The sequence below is a fragment of the Scyliorhinus canicula genome, chromosome 11 (genome assembly GCF_902713615.1).
Source record: "Scyliorhinus canicula chromosome 11, sScyCan1.1, whole genome shotgun sequence".
In the NCBI taxonomy this organism is placed as follows: domain Eukaryota; kingdom Metazoa; phylum Chordata; class Chondrichthyes; order Carcharhiniformes; family Scyliorhinidae; genus Scyliorhinus; species Scyliorhinus canicula.
In genome coordinates this window covers 105,177,016-105,199,395 of record NC_052156.1, presented here as the reverse complement: position 1 = coordinate 105,199,395, position 22,380 = coordinate 105,177,016, and the positions used below count along the sequence as shown (strand labels likewise).

General features: G+C 42.9%; 1 protein-coding gene across 1 annotated transcript in view; it reads left to right on the top strand.

The window, feature by feature from the left end:
- The window catches only part of LOC119973247 (diphosphoinositol polyphosphate phosphohydrolase 3-beta-like), a 90,136-nt gene that overhangs the window by 48,688 nt on the left and 19,068 nt on the right, over nt 1-22,380 (top strand). The window contains exon 2 of the mRNA XM_038810967.1: nt 9,449-9,559. Coding sequence (XP_038666895.1) covers nt 9,449-9,559 — 111 coding nt within the window. The remainder of the gene's footprint in view (nt 1-9,448; nt 9,560-22,380) is intronic.

Genomic DNA, 22,380 nt, shown 5'->3' with positions numbered 1-22,380 from the left:
GGGCCCATTGCTGTTTGTTATCTATATCAATGATTTGGATGAGAATGTATGGGGCATGATGGTAAGTTTGCAGACGTCACTAAAATAGGTGGTATTGCAGACGTTAACGAAGGTCATCAAAAATTGCAGCAGGATCTTGATTAGCTGGGGAAGTGGGCCGAGAAATGGCAAATAGAGTTCAATACAAGTAAGTGCTGCATTTTGGAAAGACAAATCCAGGTCAGACTTACACTGAATGGTAGAACCTTGGGGAGTACCATGGAACACGGGGACCTTCCAGGTGCACGGTTCTCTGGAGGTGGAGTCACAGGAACAGTGAAGAAGGCTTTTGGCATGCTGGCCTTCGTCGGTCAAGGCATTGAGTATAGAAATTGGGAAGTTATGTTGCAATTGTACAGTATGTTGATGAGGCTGCACCTGGAGTATGATACAGTTTTGGTTGCCTTGCTAAAGGAAAAATGTTATTAACCTCGAGTGTGTGCAGAAAAGATTTATCAGGATGTTGCCAGGACTCCAGGGACTGAGTGAATGGGAGAGATTGAACAGGCTGTTTTTTCTTTGGAGCTCAGGAGATGGAGGTATGATCTTAGAGGTGTATAAGATCATGAGAGGCATGGATAGGGTGAATGCACTTGGGGTTGGAGAACTAGAGGGCATACATAGGTTTAAGTTGGTTTAGGTTAGAGGGGAAAGCATTAATGGGAAGCTGAGGAGCAATTTGTTTACAGAGGGTGGTACGTATGTTGATTGAGCTGCCGGAGGAAATGTTTGAGGCAGGGACATTGACGACATTTTAAAAGGCATTTGGACAGATGCATGGTTAGGAAATGTTTAGAGGGATATGGGCCGGTTGGCATGGACTGGTTTGGGTTGAAAGGCCTGTCTCCGTGCTGTAGATTCTGTGATCTAAGAAGGGTGATACTCGTCTGTAGATGAGCTGACGATCCAGACAAAGTGACTGCTAGTTTCCTCTGGAAAACCTACCTCTTGAAGTAATTTTCCATCCTGCTGGATTCACTGGTGGCACCAACAGGAGTGTTGTAAAATTACACTTGCCATTCTCTCGTATTGTCAATTTTTAAATTGCTGTAGGCTGAAATATTGTGAAATATCCAGGTATTTTGTACACAGTCCCTTCATATTCTGCACCACAGATTCTCACTAACAACATCAGGATTTAGTGCCCTTGGGATAGGGAGGGGGAAATTTGGCAGGGCTCTTTTACTACTTATTGGGTCTGTTTGGTTATGGAGCATGACTTGTGTCACTAGAGGCTTGCCCATGACTATACTCAAAGGTAACCACATGTAGATCTACACTATGGGAGTTTGAGTAAGCATTGCTCATTTAATCATGTTACAAACCCTTTATTAAAGGTTTCTCTGTGTCTAAAGGCTGATTTATGAACACTTGAACTATATTGAATGTTATGTTCTGTTAAAGGATTGCCTGCTTTTTCTACCATAATGTATTATTAGAACTATTACAACATGACTGCTGTCATTTTCCCTAAACCTCGGCAGGAAATAGTTTTCTGTCTTGTCTTGTGCCTGAATAGAGTACTTTTTTTTTTGTGTACTCCATTCTGGCTTCCAAAAATATCTTGTGCTTTTGAAGAGAGTATTAAGTGAAGTAGCAAATAAACTTCAATGTTTTGACAAGATTTCCAATGTGTTTTTATTATATATTATATATCTAAATGTACACTTTGATATTTATTCAGCACAAACTCATTGCCAACAGTTCAATAATCACCACATTGAGTTCTCTACTTCTCCACCTGCATTTCCTTGTGAACGTTTGATGATCAGCATTGTTCCAGATGTTTCTGCACCTATCCAGCTACCTCCATTTACTTGTATACTTAATTTTTCTTTTGAGATTCCATTAAACTTCCAGTGGAGACCTTCATAATTGCTGCTGTCAGCTTGCGATGAACAAACCATCTATTTGAGTTTCCAAAAGGGCACAACACCTCTCTATATAGTGGATCCTTGGCCTATTCCCAAAGTCAGATCCTTTTAGCATGCACCATTTTGGCCTAGCCTCCATACAGAGGATTTTGGGGGGGAAAAGTACCTTTTCCTGCTGTCCAACCACATTTCAGGATACAAAATCTTACCTATATTATTTAGGTAATTAAAACTCAAACAGAGATCCTATCAGCACAGCCAGAGGCTGAGAGATTCAGTCAGTTTTTATTTATGACTGACTGACCAGTCGAGTCACAAATCTGCTGTGGGATCTTTTAAGATCCTGATTTTAGGCAGCCCAGCAGGGAATTTCTTTGTTTTTCTTTGCATTTCTCTGGGATCACTTGTCCTTTATGACGTGAAGGGCTGTGAATAGTTGTAATGCCGCAGTGATTGTAGTTAGCAGAAGCCCCTCCTGCTCTGATGTCAGGTTGGATATCTCCCACCAAGTGGATAGTTGGGAAGCAAAAGGATCCAAAGCCAATTGTGTTGAATAAGATCCTAACAATTACAACACCCTCTGCCCCCAAAACTCTTTCCTGCAGAACAGAGCCTGACTTGCTTACTGTCATATCTATTAATGTTGGAGTGTCCATGAATAAAAACTGGCTATGAACTTTAATCCATCCATGCCTGTAAAAGGGTGGTATTTCTCGCACAATTGCAAATATCTGTACAGAATAAATTCCTAGTGAGTTATTTGTGCTCTGAGACTGGAGTACAGTACCACTGAATAACATGGCATTTGCAACTGCTAAATATGTGGGTGTTTTACCACCACCTCCCAAGTCCAGATATGCCAATTGTGCACTAACCCTGGGTGAGAAACCAATAATTCAGCACAGGTGGGAAATGGTACAGTCGTGGGAGATCATCCTGCACATCCTATTCTTGCTGCTAATTAAAAGTAGGGCCCTGTGTTCTAATGTTGAACCAGAAAGTAACATGTTGTTGCCATGCATGACTCCCATTGATAATTGATAAAGTGTAGCAGTTTTAACAATTGTCATGAGCGAAGAAAGCCATTTCTGGACATTGGCTATAATTGGGCAAATAAGTGTAGAACCAAGTGAAGTATCCCCACTCTGTTGGACACTGGAGGAGTGATATTTGGATGAGGATGTTGATGGCATAGGTTAAGGACAAGGGGGTGCCATGGTCATCACATTCTAATTTTGGCTAGGGTCATTTCAGTGTAGTAATGGGCAGAAACTTGTTTTGAGCAAAGCTGTCGGGAGAAATTAATGTCAACTTGTGAGGCGGCAGTACAGAGGCCCTGGAGGAGGAAAGTAAGATTGATTGGCATCTTGTTTTAAGAAAACAGTTCATTTCCGTACAAAAATTCCAGTCAAATGTTACTTGTTTTAATATCGGCTTAAATCTGAAAAACAAATTGTTAGAATTCTTTGTGTTATGCTTATGTAAAGTGTTTCAGTGTAACGCATGACATTCCTCGGGCACATGTGGATTGAAGAGCTGACTGCTGCCTATAAACAGTGATACTATTTTCGTGAATCTTCTGACGCATACAGTACAGTGGCACAGCTGGTGCAATTAATACTGTCTTGCCATAGGTTGCATTCTATTTCTGTGGAACATTGCTGACTTGGTTTTCAAGTTTGGCGAATAAGCAGTGGAAAGCTGACAATTGTTCATGAGAATTTTCTTGTGGATTGTTTGCCAATTGTAAGGGGTCCAATTTATGAAATAGTTTTAGTTTCAGAGGGTTGGGGTTGTAGCCATTAGTTAGTCATAGTTTTCAGCTCGTTGTCTCCCTCCAGCTTGCCTTGTGATTAGTTCCTCCCCTCCCTTTCTTTTTAATTTATACTACCAGTAGCTGTAGTTGAAGAAATTGTTAATGACACTTCCTACAAGCAAGAGGAGATGTAACAAATGAAGGATCTCCTGATAACGATGAAACCCATCTCCATTTTATTTTACATTTCACTAACCGCTTGCCTTCAGAAAAATGGAACAATCAAAAGGCATTGTCCAAGTCAAACTTTTATGGAGGATATATTTTGTTGGTGTTCCCTTGTCCGGTATCAGACTTTAATTGGGCATTTTCTGTGACCTAGTATTGTGTTCCAACTCTTTGATCAGATTCCAGTCTTGGAAATCTTGAAATTTTACATTAGCATAGAAAAAGAATAAACAGAATCATAATTGTGTAATAAGGAACTATATTCCATTGTAAGTATTTATTTGAGTGTCAAATGTTTGCATCCTGTAAGGCTGGTGTGGAAGCAATAATCAGTTGCTTCATTTCACGGCTCTGGTACCCTGACAAGATGTGCCAGGTAATGTTTCCCCAAGAATACACAAATGTTGACGGGTTGATTTCTCCTGGTTAGTCTTTGGAATTACGCAGATAGCCCTACCAATGAGCTATATATTTGCTTCAGCTAGGTTAAAACCAAATGATATTTCCTCCAGTATCTGATTCTTCTATCCAATCGATGCAGTCTGTCTGTGACTTGGAAACCCTCTTGGCAATGCACCGGAGGCGCATACACAGGCAAACCAATGGCCACCATTGGTTTAGATGTGGTATTTGTGTTGGGGCTATCCTAATTGTTTGTTGCTAGCTCCATGGTGCATGTTGGTTGATCTAGCACACTCCCTAATGCTAGAAATAATGTCCAGGCGTATATCTGCCAGTGATAGGATTTTGACTGGCCTTTTTCCTCGTGTATATTTTATGCAGCTGCCCATGAGCATTTTAAATGTAGGATATTTTAACATAGAATGATTTAATTTAACATTAAAAATTCAATACAAAACTCTGAGCCCAGGATAAAATCTCCTTTGGGATTGTAACACGATAGAGGGTTTTGAGATGATAATGGCAGCAGAAGTCTGATGCAAGTCTAGAATCTGATTTCCAATGTATCAAAATCTAATAACCATTGCATGTTGGACATAGCTTCTCCACAGTTCATGATGATTAATGATCCAGATTAATTTTTCACACTAATGTACATGCATCTCTTCTTCTTTAGAGAAGAGGCTGCAATTACCAATTATTACGATCCCAGGGCGGACCCCAATATTTGCTAGGCTACCGGACAAACCTCAATATTTTGTTTAATTTCTGCGAGGGAGGAATACTTTGTTCCAGGAGTGATTTCACGCACAAATAGGGATATGGTATAGAAAAAAAAGTTATTAACATAGTATTTAACAAAGAAAATAGCTTGCAATTACTAGTTAAACGATGCTTAACACTAACCCTAGCTGCTATCTTTTTATCCCCAATCAAGCAAAACCCATCATTGGACAAAATCTACTTTTAAATACAGTTAGCAAACGCAGGAATAATTGCTGTATAAAGGTATCTTGGTGAAAGAGAGCAATCCTACAGATTCTTGCCCATGTCAAACTACTGTTTAACTTCCCAACATTTGGCAAAAGGTCCTGTTCTGTTCACGCAAAATCTAAACTGAAACTCAACATCTGACTACTTCAGCCCCTGGCAAGTCCCATTAACTACATCTCTATCCCACTAACTGGATTATAATCATCTTACTAACGTGAAGCACAACTCTCAATTATCTAAACACCAGAGAACAACCTTTTTCCTATAAACAAAATTCCGTTAGCCCTATTTAGGTAAGCACTATCCATGGTAGGAATGAAGGATCTTTCTTTTTACAATGCTTTAATTATCCCTTCTGCAGCCACAATGTCTGCCTGTCCTTTAAACCAGGGATTTTTGAAAACCTTACTGCAGTAGATACATACACTAACCCATGCTTTTGACCATTACTGCACTAGATACATGAAATGCAGTATACATCTAAAATCCCTGCCTTCATCGCATAAAAGTAGAAATATATTGGACAAGACAAAAATGTAAAGGTACTTAAGGTTGGCAGTTTTCAAGGTTGGAAAAGCTGTCCAGTCTGGGTGGGACACATCTTGGGATACTGAATGAAGTGAGGTTGGAAATTGCAGAGGCTTGGACCACAGTTTTCAAATCACCTTTGGTTGTGTCAGAGGGGTGGACCATTTACAATTCTCGTTTTGCTTAATAAAAAGAGCAGAATAAACCCTGGGATACATTAATTGGTATTTTGAGAATTGGGAGTCCAGCATGGATCTGTAAAGGAGGCATGTTTGACTAACTGTTGAGGGAGGTAACGTGTTGAGGGAGGTAACGTATTTTTCTCTGAGCATGTTTCATAAGGCGCTTGATAAAGCATCATGTTTTTCAGACTGGAGGATAGTCTTCCAAAAGGGTTGGTGTTGGGAAATGTTAACCGATATTAATAGCCTTGACTTGGGTATCCAAGGGCATCATTTCAAAGTTTGCAGATGATGTAAAGCTTGGGAATGTAGAAAATAGTGAAGAAACTACTAAGGCTTTATGCTACCTACTGAACAATGGCTGACAGCGCAGCTTGTGTGGGGAGACTGGAAAATCTGGAGTTCTCCTTTTTGAGCAGAGAAGGTTAAAAGGAAATGTTGATGGAGGTTTTCATATGATTGTGATAGAATAAACAAGTGAAACTTTCAGTGATGGAGAGTTGGTACAGTACTGAGAGGAAGAATCTAGGTAATCAGTAAAAGAACCGGGTGGGATATGTGGGAAACATTGTTCTTATTCAGGAAGTTGTGATCTGGAATGCACTGGCTGAAAACCTGTTGGAAGCAGTTTCAGTAGTGCATTCAAAAGAGAATTGCGTGAATACTTGAAGGGGAATCATTTACAGGGTATTGAGGACCGAGCAGGAAGTGGGTGGTGGTGGGGGGGGGGGGGGGGGGGGGGGGGGGCGGTGCGCGAGATGAGCTGGCACAAGTGGTATAGACTCAGTCTGAGGAGTACGAAGGGACAGTCACTTTTTTTGTAGTGCCCTGATACTAGACTGGTTATTTATCACTATCTGCTTTGACCTGAGCTTCACCTAGATTGTGGGTTCAAATTACTCTGTTCCTATATGCCTATGAAACATGTATGCCTTCAACACATTTGCTAACATGAGCTATTGAATGAGTTAAAGCAACTTGCATTGCAAGATCCTGAGGGGACTTGACAGGGTGGATTTTTCCTCTTGTGGCAGACAAAACTCAGAGTCCATGTTTAAAAATAAGATATGTCTCATTAGGACAGAATGAAGAAAAACATTTTGAGGATTGTTAAACTTCGGAATTCTGTTCTCAGGTGATTAAGGCAGAGTCTTTGAACATCTTTAAACAAGGGAGCTAAAGGTTATTGGGCTTGGGCAGGAAGGTTAAATTAGATCGGCCATAATCTTGAATGGCAGAGCAGTCTCGAATGGCCGAGTGGCCTGCTCCTCATTGTATGTTAATATGCTGACTTTCATTTGGAATATTTCATTTCGCTTTCCTGCCGAAAAAATATCCTCCTAAGGTCTCCTCCCTGTTGCTACAACCCCACCCACTCCCATTACTCCAACCATAGAGATATCCTAGAATTTTGCATAATTAATGGTTGTCAAATCCATTGAGATCAATATTGTTTTTAATTTGAATCCACAGCCACTACAATTTTGATTGTAGAGAATTGGGTAGTGTTAGCATAACCAAGACTTGCAGGCATTTGACATCATGGAGCTGCAATGCAATGTCTTGTTTCAGACTTGATACAAAAATCTCTCTCTTTCATCCTTCGAACAGTCACTTCCTGAATTCCTTCATCCAGGACCAAGTCTTGCTCACCATCTTGTGCCTGTCTTCACTGACAATTCATTTCAAAATCTTGCCGCAAGTTTCTATATCCCTCCTATGGATTTCCTGAAACCTTGCATCCAGCTTTCAGCCAATATTTTTGTGCCAGGCACCTCGTCTACCGGACAACCTGCGATTGTAATTTCACACCACTGTATTTTAGAATTCTCTTCCCGAACACATCTACAAACTCCACTTTAGTGTTGCATTCAGCCCTTCTTTCCTAACTCTCCCATGACCATTTTCACACTCTCTTTGCAAAGCACCATGGGATATTATTTCAGTGTTCGAAGTGCCGTGTAATTTACTACAAAGTAATGGGGGTTAGGTTGTCACTGCAATTGTAACAGTGGATTCAAATTATTATTTATCCATTGCTGTCAGTACATCTGCCAGCTTCGTGCTTTCATTTGAAGAAAAAAGGGGCAATTCTGCAGTTTTCCAGTAGTGTCTTAAATGGTTTAAGGAGAAGACTTATTAATTGGCCTCCTGTCTTGCTTGTGTATTTTTCTACCTCCCAGGGCTGTTGACTGTGGGTGGTGTCTAAACTCACTGATGGGCTCATAAGTATTATTAATGCTACAGTTAAAAGTCTTTTCAGCACTGTGATATGAACCTAAAGCCAATAATTGCTTGTAAAGGTGTACTTAATCTCTGATGGAACTGAGAATGTTTGTGTTCTGTATCTTGTAGCGACATTAAGCCTTCCAGTGGTTAGCTGTACAAAGCTCCCTATGTTCTTGCAACATGCCCTGTCTCAGCTCCACAAGAGCTTTGTGTACCAGTGCACAGCATATGCTTTTCATGCCTGCTACCCTTGTGCCTTCTCCAGAGCTGGAATTTGGTAAAGAATGTAAAGCCCATCTTGCCCATTTTTTCTTTCCCTGGCATTCCTCCATCTACCAATAATGATGGACATGCAGCAAATCTATCTATTTCAGGTGGGGTGGCTTCATGCGCTGCACCACTGCTGAAGATTTGTAGAAGACTAACCTTGAGGCAGGTTTTGTCACAAGTGCCACACATGAAGCCACCAATTGACTGGGTGGTTGTTTGTACAGTATTGGATGTCAGTTGCTAAGCTGCTGTAGCCACTTCATTGTGGAGGTGCACACCAGCCCACAGGAGGTATTGGTGCTTTTCTCTGTCAGCTAGTGACACCTAGGTATGTTAATCAATCAATGTCAGGGCCTTCATGTCACACTTGCATCCTTGACATGGAGCTTTGGGTGTCCAACCAGAGAACTTGTCTTGGCTACCTCACCATCCAGAAAGTCTTTTGATTTCCATCCTGCAGACATGTCTAAATTAACAGAACTACTTTTACCAGGGCTCTGCTTTTGAGAAGTGCTGCATTCATGATTTTTGTCCGATCAGGACACCTATAATGCCCCACAGCGCAAACGGGAATTGAGCTTGATGGCTGAGAGTCATCCATATTTCACAGCCAATACAGCAAGGTGATGACAATGCAGGCCTTCTAAACCAACTTTCATTCTGACCCTCTTGCTTTACTATTGGCTAATTCCAATTTTAAACTATCTGCACTCGGCTATACATGTAACCAATCTGGACTGAACCAGATTTAAACTTTTGGTTTCCTGAAATTTAAAGTGCTGGATAACTTGACTTGCAGATTTTAGAATCAAGTGTGTGTTTATACGCTGCATTTTATTTTGCGTACCCAGGAATCAGCAAAGCAGCTTTTTGTATGCAGTTTAACAGGAGTGTTATAACTTGTAATTGAACATGTGGTAAAATTGGTGTTTTTCCCCTCCTTCCAGGTGCTTCTAGTCAGTAGTAGTCGTCATCCTGACCAATGGATTGTGCCAGGTGGAGGAATGGAGCCCGACGAGGAGCCAGGTAGTGCAGCAGTGAGGGAAGTTTATGAAGAGGTTGGTACATTACCCTTTAAACCTTTCTACCTCATGTTGCCACTTTATCTTTGGTAAACTTTGCTTTTTATTTTAAATCTACCCTTTGAAAACATGGGCATATCTATAATGCTAGCACTTTTATTGCAACCTGTCTTTTTGACATATGGTCTACAAAGATTTGTTTTGTCTTGCTACACGCTAAGATGTACAGCAATAATCCACCCATTTATTTTTAAATGACATGGCCTGTAAATTGGCAATGATATCTTTTGTAGATTTATTCCCCTGTTCCATCCATCTGATTAGTGGCTGTGATGGGTTTATGTTGTGTTTCACTACCCACCAGAGAAGCCTCGCCAGCCAGTTATTTTTGTCTTTCTCTGATTACTTTGACGAGTACTTGACAACTGTCAAAATGGGTGCCATGGCTGAGTTAAGCTTTTGCTTAATCCTGTGATTAACTCATTGAATACTTCAAAAGCCAGTGCCAAACCTGATGAAGAGTTTTAAATCTGCTACTGGTATGCTTCAGTCTGGGTCTTTAAGAGTGCTCTGTCCACTGAAATCTGTCAGCTGTTAATCCTACCTGCCACGCGGAGCAATCTCAATCCTACCTTTCAGCAAACTCCATTCTGAGGGTCACAGGATTACATGTCACTTGATTGCTGAAATCATGCTCATGAATTTCTCCAGCCGGGCATTCCACCCAAACTGTTGACACCAATTTATTTTGTATTAACCCCCAACACATTCGATTTGTTAGCTTTTCTTTGTGTGAAGGTAACTGGTAGTATGATCATGTATCAGGTTGAATTATTTCTATGGGTAAGTTTGCTGAGCTAAGTGTTCCTGCCTTCCCTACCCTGGCAGAGTTTTGGGATCCTGATGAGAAAATGGCTATTTAAGCAGGAGAATTCCTATCTTTGGATTTCTTGATGTGAGCAACCATGATGTGATGCAGCAATGTCCTGGTGTTCTTTCAACTCCAGGCATTTTTGCTTCTTAGAATTCTAAACTTGCAGGCTTGATTGAGAGGCCTACTGCAGAATTTCTGCTCCTTTTTTTTTCCGAAGCAAATAATTTTTGCTGCACCATGGTTGAAAGGAGTGAGAAAGATAAGTTAATAACACACTACTAATTCAAGATTTCGCAAGTTTCAAAAGCCTGAGACAATAAGGTTGAAAAACTGAGGGAGGCAAGAAGTCTCTCGGCTGGGAATGGTACAAGTCTTGATATCCATATTGGGAGGAAAATGTGTATTTGCAAACTTTTGAAGCATCAATTGGGGCAGGAGCAATGAACACTTTGTTAATATCTTGACACTGTAATGGCTGTTAGAGATGTTTTGCAATGGAAGAGACTTGGAGATACACTGACAAATTGTGAAAAAGTACTTGTATTCTTTAAAATTCGCAACAGCGAAACTGATCATTCAATCCAATTTCTCTGCTCGTGCTCCATATGAACCTCTGCCCTATTTATTTCATGACTTCATTTTGGCCTATTAGCATATCATTATTCCTCGCTTTAGTCCATGTCTAACTCTCCTTTAAATGCTATTCTGTTGTAGAACAAGAACAAAGAACAAAGAAAATTACAGCACAGGAACAGGCCCTTCGGCCCTCCCAGCCTGCGCCGATCCAGATCCTTTTATCTAAACCTGTTGCCTATTTTCCAAGGTCTACTTCCCTCTGTTCCCGCCCATTCATATACATGTCTAGATGCTTCTTAAATGATGCTATCGTGCCCGCCTCTACCACCTCCGCTGGTAAAGTGTTCCAGGCACCCACCACCCTTTGCGTAAAAAAAACTTTCCACGCACATCTCCCTTAAACTTTCCCCCTCTCACCTTGAAATTGTGACCCCTTGTAACTGACACCCCCACTCTTGGCAAAAGCTTGTTGCTGTCCATCCTGTCCATACCTCTCATAATTTTGTAGACCTCAATCAGGTCCCCCCTCAACCTCCCGTCTTTCCAACGAAAACAATCCTAATCTACTCAACCTTTCTTCATAGCTAGCACCCTCCATACCAGGTAACATCCTGGTGAACCACCTCTGCACCCTCTCCAAGGCATCCACATCCTTCTGGTAATGTGGCGACCAGAACTGCACGCAGTATTCCAAATGTGGCCGAACCAAAGTCCTATACAACTGTAACATGACCTGCCAACTCTTGTACTCAATACCGATGAAGGCAAGCATGCTGTATGCCTTCTTGACCACTCTTATCAACCTGCGTTGCCACCTTCAGGGTACAATGGACCTGAACTCCCAGATCTCTCTGCACATCAATTTTCCCCAAGACCCTTCCATTGACCATATAGTCCGCTCGTGAATTTGATCTTCCAAAATGCATCATCTCACATTTGCCTGGATTGAACTCCATCTGCCATTTCTCTGCCCAACTCTCCAATCTATCTATATTTTGTTGTATTCTCTGACAGTCCTCCTCGCTATCTGCAACTCCACCAATCTTAGTATCATCTGCAAACTTGCTAATCAGACCACCTATACCTTCCTTCAGGTCATTTATGTAGATCACAAACATCAGTGGTCCAAGCACGGATCCCTGTGGAACACCACTAGTCACCCTTCTCCATTTTGAGACACTCCCTTCCACCACTACTGTCTCCTGTTGCCCAGCCAGTTCTTTATCCATCTAGCTAGTACACCCTGAACCCCATACGACTTCACTTTTCCATCAACCTGCCATGGGAAACCTTATCAAACGCCTTACTAAAGTCCATGTATACGACATCTACAGCCCTTCCCTCGTCAATTAACTTTGTCACTTCCTCAAAGAATTCTATTAGGTTTGTAAGACATGACCTTCCCTGCACAAAACCATGCTGCTTATCACTGATAAGTCTATTTTCTTCCAAATGTGAATAGATCCTATCCCTCAGTATCTTCTCCAACAGTTTGCCTACCACTGACGTCAAGCTCGCAGGTCTATAATTCCCTGGATTATCCCTGCTACCCTTCTTAAACAAAGGGACAACATTAGCAATTCTCCAGTCCTCCGGGACCTCACCCGTGCTCAAGGATGCTGCAAAGATGTCTGTTAAGGCCCCAGCTATTTCGACCCTCGCTTCCCTCAGCAACCTGGGATAGATCCCATCCGGTCCTGGGGACTTGTCCACCTTAATGTCTTTTAGAATACCCAAAACTTCCCCCTTCCGTATGACAACTTGACCGAGAGTATTTAAACATCCATCCCTAGCCTCAACATCCGTCTTGTCCCTCTCCTTTGTGAATACCAATGCAAAGTACTCATTAAGAATCTCACCTATTTCCTCTGAGTCCACGCATAAATTCCCTCTTTTGTCTTTAAGTGGGCCAATCCTTTCTCTAGTTACCCTCTTGCTCCTTACATATGAATAAAATGCTTTGGGATTTTCCTTAACCCTGTTAGCCAAAGATATTTCATGACCCCTTTTAGCCCTCTTAATGCGCGTTTGAGATTCGTCCTACTTTCCCGATATTCCTCCAAAGCTTCATCAGTTTTGAGTTGCCTCGATCCTATGTATGCTTCCTTTTTCATCTTAGCTAGTCTCACAATTTCACCCGTCATCCATGGTTCCCTAATCTTGCCATTTCTATCTTTCATTTTCACAGGAACATGTCTGTCCTGCGCTCTAATCAACCTTTCCTTAAAAGACTTCCACATTTCAAATGTGGATTTACCCTTAAACAGCTGCTTCCAATCCACATTCCCTAGCTCCTGCCGTATTTTGTTATACTCTGCCTTTCCCCAATTTAGTACTCTTCCGTTCGGACCCCTCTTGTCCTTGTCTATGAGTATTCTAAAACTTACGGATCGCTATTCCCAAAGTAATCACCGACTGAAACATCAACCACCTGGCCGGGATCATTCCCCCAATACCAGGTCCAGTATGGCCCCTTCCCGAGTTGGACTATTTACATACTGCTCTAAAAAAACACTCCTGGATGCTCCTTACAAACTCTGCTCCATCTACGCCTCCAACACTACACTAATCCCATTCAATGTTGGGGAAGTTAGAATCTCCCATCACAACCACCCTATTGCTCCTACAGTTTTCTATAATCTGTCTGCATATTTGTACCTCACTTCATGCTCGCTTTTGGGAGGCCTGTAGTAAAGTCCCAACAATGTTACTGCACCCTTCCTATTTCTCAGCTCCACCCATATTGCCTCAGTGCTCGAATCCTTCATCATGCCCTCCTTAATCACAGCTGTGATATCATCTCTGACGAGTAATGCAACTCCTCCACCCCTTCTACCTCCCTCTCTATCCCTCCTGAAGCATCTATACTCTGGGATATTCAGTTGCCAGTCCTGCCCTTCCCTCAACCAAGTCTCAGTAACACCAATAACATCATATTCCCAGGTACTGATCCAAGCCCTAAGTTCATCTGCCTTACCTGCTACACTTCTCGCATTAAAACAAATGCACCTCAGACCACCTTTGCGTTCATCTACTCTTCCCCTTAGTCACATTAAGTTTATTGTCTCGTACCTTACTGGCTTTAGTTGCTGCTTCTTTACTAACCTCTAACTTCCTAATCTGGTTCCCATCCCCCTGCCACATTAGTTTAAAACCTCCCCAACAGTGTTAGCAAAAGCACCCCCATGGACATTGGTTCCAGTCCTGCCCAGGTGTAGACCATCCGGTTTGTAATGGTCCCACCGCCCCCAGAACTGGTTCCAATGTCCCAGAAATCTGAACCCCTCCTTCCTGCACTACCATCTCGAGCCACGTATTCATTCTGACTATTCTTGAATTTCTACTCTGACTGTCCCGTGGCACTGGTAGCAATCCTGAGATTATTACCTTTTGAGGTCCTACTTTTTAACTTATCTCCTAACTCCCTAAATTCTGAGGACCTCATCCCTTTTTTTACCTATATCGTTGGTGCCTATATGCACCACGACAACTGGCTGTTCACCCTCCCTTCAGTATGTCCTGCAGCCGATCGGAGACATCCCTGACCCGAGCACCCGGGAGGCAACATACCATTCGGGAGTCTCGTTTTCGACCACAGAAACGACTGTCTACTCCCCTTGCAATTGAATCCCCTATGACTATAACCCTGCCAGTCTTTTTCCCGCCCTTCTGTACAGCAGAGCTAGCCACAGTGCCATGAGCCTGGCTACTACTACCTTCCCCTGGTGAGTCATCTCCCCCAACAGTATCCAAAACGGTATACCTATTTTGAAGGGAGATGACCGCAGTGGACACCTGCACTCCTTCCTGCTCTTTCTCTGCCTTTTGGTCACCCATTCCCTGTCTCCGTCACCAATCCTAATCTGCGGTGTGACCAACTCACTGAACGTGCTATCCACGACCTCCTCAGCATCGCGGATGCTCCAAAGTGAGTCCATCCGCAGCTCCAGATGCGGTCTAACAGGAACTGCAGCTGGACACACTTCCCGCACATGAAGAAGTCAGGGACATCGGCCGCGTCCCTGAACTCCCACATTGCGCACGAGGAGCATAACACGGGTCTGGGATCTCCTGCCATTTTTACCCTTTACTGTAACTGATTACAAATATAGTATCAAATAATTAATAAGTGAAAGGAATAAAGATTTTACTTACCGATCACAATACTCACCAACACACGAACAGTTAAATTTCTCCCAGCAACTGCTAATTGGAGCACTTTCCTTGCCAGCCAATCAGGTCACTGCTTTGTTGTGATATCACCCTTCAAGGTAAGTTTTTAAAGAGAAACTTACCTTCCCGACAACCACGGTTGTTTTTTTTTTTGGTTAGAGGAGGGGGTAGGGAGGGAAACACTGAGGAAGTGTTTTGGGTTAAATTGTCACTTGACAACAGCCCCTTCACAAACGACCTTCAAATTAGGCTGACCGCACTGCACGTATGCAAATCTCCCCGGAACAACCAATCAGTAGCTCCGCTCTGCTGCCCTCTGCTAGATGCTTGCTTGCACTCTAACTCCTCGGGTCTGTTCTGCTCTGAGTAAAGAAGGTAGAATTGCTACCAACAAGTCCCAAATAAAAGTGCATAGTTTTCCCGTGTTGTTGCCATCTAATTAGTCTGCATTTGTGGGTGGGGGGGAAGCACTATTTTTACTTAGATTGAAAATCTAGTAATCTTCAATCTGTGACAATTGAAGTACTTATTTGCCAGCTCGGTTTGTTTCGTCCGAGTTATAATTGGATATAAGGAAGCTTTTAAGGTGTGGATCTGTATTTGCCAGTAAGGTCTCTTTCAGATTGCTTTAGTTGGCAGCTTCGACTAATTGTATATTTTTAATTTTATGCCAGTGTGACTTCCGAGAGAGAGTTCTATTCCAATTATGTAGTGTCATCAATACTGAAAGTCTTCAAGATGCTTGACTCGGCAAGAGTTAGACTGGTAGTCTAGGACCCTCATTGTTTTTCCTCACTATAGATGTTCGGTGGGGTAGTATCACCTTCTGTATTCAGATCCATATATATCCTGCCTGATCTAAAACTATAAACTAGAGTATTTGCTTCGATATGACTGCTGTAATTTAACTTAAATTAAGTTGAGACTTTTTTGTCCTGTTCCTGTTCAATTTTAGAAGTTGATTTTTGTAGTGTTAACATGGATCAAGTCTTCTGTGTACAGGATGTTGATCATTTTTGGGGGGGTGGGGGGCGGAAATCAGTAAATGGTGATTACTTGGATAGTGTTTTCTAAGCCTAACTTCCACCACTTAGAAGGAGGGCAAGAGTGGCAAGTGCCTGAGAGCAGTGTCGCTTCGCATGTTTGCCTCCAAACCCCACACCGTCCTGACCTGGAACTATATCGCTGTTCCTTCACTGTTGCTGGATCAAAATCCTGGAACTTCCTCCCTAATAGCACTGTTGGTGTGCCTACACAACATGGACTGCAGTGGTTCAATAAGGTGGCTCACAGTCACCTTCTCAAGGGCAATAAATGCTGGTCCAGCCAGTAACTCCTAGATCCCAAAACATTTTAGTGCATACCTTTTAAGGGTAAAATGGTCCTGGAATTAGTGTTCAGATGTCCTAAATGAAGTCCAGTTTTAGTTCATAAGGTAGAAAGAATAAAGATTCACTTGTATATTACCTTTTGCAACTTCATATGTCAAAGCATCCAGCCTAGGAAATGGTAGCAGCCAAATTATGCATAGCAGGGTTGCACAAATATCGGTGTGATTTGTGACTGGATATGCCTTTAGCCAGGACACGAGGGAGAATTCCCCCATTCTTCAATAGTGCAATGGCATCTCTTGTGACCATGGAAGGGGGCAAACGGGGTTTCTGTTTTAACATTTCATCTGAAGGAAACTGGAATCAGTGCTGCGCTGGTCAGTAAAATAGAAGGAAATATACTTGAAGCCACCCAGAATGCTGATTTTAAAAAAAACTTAACCGGGGACGATGGAACGAGGGGGGGAGAGAGAGAGATGGTAGGGGTGGGGGGTGTGTGAGAGAGAGAGGGCAAGTGAGTGAGAGAGAGAAATCAAGCGTGACACCAGATGACTGGAGATGGAAATAAATATAACCCAGTTGTGAAGCGAAACACAGAATGTTGGCAGAGAATAGGGGCAACAGGTTAAACAACTCTGGCTTGAGTGTCCTACTACATTGTAAATCATTGTGAAGTACTATCCAGTGATGAAGAGCACAGTAATAAATGGTAAAAGGCTGCTGTTGCAATGTTTGAGATGATGGCAGATTCCATGTGGTGTGCCAGGTAAACCTTGGATCTCCTGGACAAAGTGACATAATGAAGATGTCTATCCAATAACACAATGGTAATGCTACAATGCTGGCATATTCACATGCTGGTACAGCTTCGAAGCAAAGTGATACCTATAAATTCTCAGCCCCTGAAGATCAGACTGTAAAACGAATGGGACTGCAGGTTCCCTGCAAGAGGCACAGTTCTAACCTCTTGAGTAGCAGTGGAGCAAAAGGATATGTGGGATGGGTAGTGGAGATAAAATATTCACAATTGCAAGTGATATTGATTTTGAGCAAGATTTTTTTGAACAAATGAAATGGTAATCACTGTGGCATAAAAACATCCCCCTGATTTTGTCAATTATGGCAAGGTAGAATACTATTGTATTGCAGAATCACTTTCTTTGTTTTGCTCTTTACCATCTTCCTGTCTGGGTGCTGGCTGGCAGTTTATCAAAACTGATTACTTGTAGAACTGGATTCCTGGTTACAATCTTTTTTAAAATTCATTTACAAGATGTTGACAGTGCGTCTTGTGGATGATATACACAGTGGCCACTGTTCGTCAGTGGTGGAGGGTTTGAATGTTTGTGGAAGAGGGAGCAATCTAGTGGGCTGCTTTGTCCTGGATGTTGTTGAGCTTCTTGAGTGTTGTTGGAATTGCACTCATCCAGGCAAGTGGTGAGTATTCCATTACGTGCCTGACTTGTGCCTTGTAGATGGTTGGGGGGGGGGGGGGGGGGGGGTCAGGAGATGCATGACTCACCATAGGTTCCTAGCCTATGATCTGCTCTGGTACCCACAGTCCTATGGTTAGTGAGGTTAAGTTTCTGATCAATAGTGACCCCAAGGTGTTGATTTGTGGAGGATTCAACGATGGTAATGCCTTGAATGTCATGGGGTGATAGTTGGATCCTCCCTGAGGAGATGGCCATCGCTTGGCACTCGTGTGGTGTGAATGTAACTTGCCACTTGTCAGTCCAAGCCTGGATATTACCCAGGTCTTACTGCATTTGGACATGGACTGCTTCATTATCTGAGGAGTCACAAATGGTGCTGAACAGCATGCAGTCATCTGCAAACGCCCCCACTTCTGACCTTGTGAAGGAAGGAAGGTAATTGATGAAGCAGCTAAAGATGGTTGGGCCTAGGACATTATCCTGAGGAACTCCTGCAGTGATACCCTGGAGCTGAGATGATTAATCTCCAACCACCACAACCATCTTCCTTTTGTGCCAGGTATGACTCCAACCAGCGGAGAGTTTTCCCCCTGTCCCATTGACTCCAGTTTAGTGAGGGCTCCTTGATGTCACACTCTGTTAAATGCTGCCTTGATGTCGCGGGCAGTCACTCTCCCCTCGCCCCTTGACATTCTTTTGTCCATGTTTGAGCAATGCTGCAATGAGGTCAGGAGCTGAGTGACCCTGGCAGAACCCAAACTGAGCAGATTAAGTGCTGCTTGATGGCACTGATGACTCCTGCCATCCCTGATGATGGAGAGTAGACTGATCGGGCAGTAATTGGCTGGTTGTAATTGTCCTGTTTCTTGTGTACAGGACAACTGGGCAATTTTCCACATTGCCAGATAGATGCCAATGTTGTAGCTAAGTTTGGCTAGGGGTGCGACAAGTTCTGGAGCACAAGTCTTTTGTCAGGGCCCATAGCCTTTGCAGTATCCAATGACTTCAACCATTTCTTGATATCACATGGAGTGAATCGTATTGGCTGAAGACTGACATCTGTGATGCTGGGGACCTCCGCAGGACACCGAGATGGATCATCCACTCGGTGCTTCTGGCTGTGCCTCAACCCTGTCTCTCTACATTATGTGCTGGACTCCTCCATCATTTGAGGATGGATATATTTATGGAGCCTTCTCCTCCAGTGAGTTGTGTAATTGTCCACCACCATTCACAGCTGGATGTGGTTGGACTGCTGAGCTTCTATCTAATGTGTTCATTGTGGAATTGTTCAGCCCTGTCTATTTGCTGCTTATGCTGTTTGGCACGCAAACGGTCCTGTGTTGTAGCTTCACCAGGTTGACACCTTTTTTTTTCAGTGTGCCTGGTGTTGCTCCTGGCATGCTCTAGTGCACTCTTCTTTGAACCAGGGTTGATCCCTGGCTTGGTTTAATGGCAGAGTGGGGGATATGCCAGGCCATGAGTTTGCAGATTGTGGTTGAGTACAATTCTGCTGCTGATGCCCCTCTGTGCCTCCTGGATGTCCTGTCTTGCTGTTCGAAGTCTATCCCATTTATCACTGTGATAGTGCCACACAACACGATGGAGAGTATCCTCAATGTGAAGATGGGACTTTGTCTCCGCAAGGACTGTGCGGTGGTCAGTTCCATCGATACGGTCATGGACAAATGCATCTGCAGTAAGCAAGTTGGTGCGTATGCTTTTCCCTCTTGTTGGTTCCCTCGCCACCTGCTGCAGTCCCAGTCTAGCAACTATGCCCTTTTGCATTCAGCCAGTTCTGTCTGTGGTGGTACTACCGGGCCACCCTTGGTGGTGGACACCTGAAGTCTCCCAACTGGAGTACTGATTCATTAGCTGATGGTGGCAGGTATGTGGTAATCAGCAGGAGATTTCCTTGCCCATGTTTAACCTGAAGCTATGAGACTTCATGAGTCGATGTTGAGGACTCGGGGCAACTCTCCTGGCTGTGTACCACTGTGCCGTCACCTCTGTCTGTGAGGTATATCCTGTCTCACTGGACAAACCCAGCAATGTCCACTCCCGGGTATGATTCCTGTGACTGACTGTCGGGCTGTTGCTTGACTAGTCTGAGACAGCTCTCCCAACTTTGGCACAAGCCCCCAGATGTTAATAAGGAGGACTTTGCAGGGTTGACTGGGCTGAGTTTGTCGTTGCCAGATGGTCCGACTGGTTTTATTATTTTTATAACGGTTGAATACAACTTGAGTGGCTTGCTAGGCCTTTCCGGTGGGCATTTAAGAGTCGACCACAACACGTGACAAACCCACAGCAGCATGTAGACCAGACCAGGTATGGTTGACAGATTTCCAGATGATTTTTGTGACCATCGAGAATGGTTTCATGGTTATCATAAGACTTTTAATTCCAGATATTTTATTGAATTTAAATTCCACCACCTGCCATGATGGGATTCAAACCCAGGTCCCCAGATCATTACTGTGGGTCCCTGGATTACTAGTCCAGCGACAATACCACTACGCCACCGCCTCCCCAACAGTCATTCTGTATAGTGCAGAATAGTTTCAGCAACAAGAGGGCGGTGTTGGCAATGTAAGCATGGCCGCCACCACCCTCTTAATGAGTCACACTGGTCTATGGGTGACAACTTCACATGTAAAGTCCAGACCCCCTTCCTCACACCTGGGATGCATTGGCCCAAGATGGTGGTCATGCATTTCTACTATGTACGGAAGTCAGAATTAAAACTTTATAGTTACAAAAAATAAGAGGAGCTCCAAATTATCACTAAAATCAAACATTCAGCTCTATCTATTTTCGATGGAGTTTACTCTAGCTCAGCATTCTCTTGATTCCACTTTCACTGATCCTTCCCATTAAGACGGAGAAAATTTGTGCTGTGGTTTTGGAATTGGCTTTTGTCTAATTTCATCCGGATAGTGATACAGATTAACGCTGGTGCAAAGTAGTTCCTGTGTGTTTGGCTTAATCGGCAGCAGGGTCACCAAAGATGGGTGTAAAGCAAACCGGAGAAGTGGCTGGATTGGTACAGTATAGTCTAATGTAACCCTCTGGGAAGGTTATGATGAAATGAAAACAAGGGATATAAGAAAGTCTTTGGTATATCCTGGATAGTTACTTAGCAAAACAAAATGTAATGCAGCAAAAATATAAACCTCCATATATATGGCAAACATGTTTACACAATAATGTGTATTTTGATAATCGGCTGCTCAGTTGTCACAACATTTGAGCTGCATAAGAAACTGTTCTGTAACCTTGCTGGGGCAGCAAATCTGAGAGGACTATTCTGGTAGTAGCTGATTGAGTTTACAGCATGCGACACTTGCCTGGCCCTGACACCATGCATACAGGATTTCGCTGATATGTATTCAAGCTATTTGAAAGGTTGGAAGAAAATATTTCTTAGGTTATGGATGATGCACAAATTGCTTTGCATTAATTTTTAAGTTGATGACTACGAGATGAGTATTTTAGTCTGAATGAAAATAGTAAGGATAGCCATTTTTCTCTTGCCCTGACAAATGAGGTACCGCATTTTCCTAGCTGTCTCATTGCTTGAAATATGTTCCTTTCTCAAGTCATTATTGACATGGGTTGTGCTGGCATTTATTGGCTGTCACTTGAGTTGGTGGTGGGCCGCTGCCTTGAACCACTGTAGCTCTGCAGGTGCTCCCTCAGTGCTGTTTAGGTGGGATGTGCTTGGATTTTGACCCAATGTTGATAGAGTGGGGATGCCACAAGTCAGGATGGCACGTGCTGTAGCAATCTTGGGAGTGATTGTGTTCTCTTCCTGTTAGGAGTTGTGGAGTTGGAAGATGTTAAAGAAGCTGTGGCAAGTTTCTTCAGTACACCCTGTAGATAGTAAATAACTTGTAATCAGTGTGCCATTGGTGGAGTGAATGGCTATCTGTCAGTGGATGCAGTGGTGACTGAAGGTGGATGAAACACTGTGCCAAAGAATTTTGGCATATGGGCCATTTCTTGTGACTTGATGCGTAAAGTTCTCATTCACTTTTTTCGGTTTGTTTGGGGGGTATTGGCCAGTTGTATGTTCCCTTCGCTCTTTCACACCAGCTATCAATCTGTATGGAACGTTTGGGTCTTTAGCAACTAATTCTAGAACTGCTAATTGGCTGAAATGGTTTCCCCCTCCTATGATTGGGGGAATGTAAGCATCTATAATTTTGTGATTTTTCTTGCTTGAAATTGTTTTGAACTCTTTTTTTTTAATGTATAAAACCTTGCTGTAGAATTGTCACTGCTCCCTCACCAACCACTTGCAATGATATAATGCCTTTAACACAGTAGATTGGGGCAATATCTTAATTGGCTGTGAACGTATCAAAGTATGGCTGGCTCAAGTGATGTTGGTTTTGAATTGGTTTGTATGTACTATGTATGTTTAATTTGTGAATGTTCATGGAGACTAGTAAAGTCACCAGA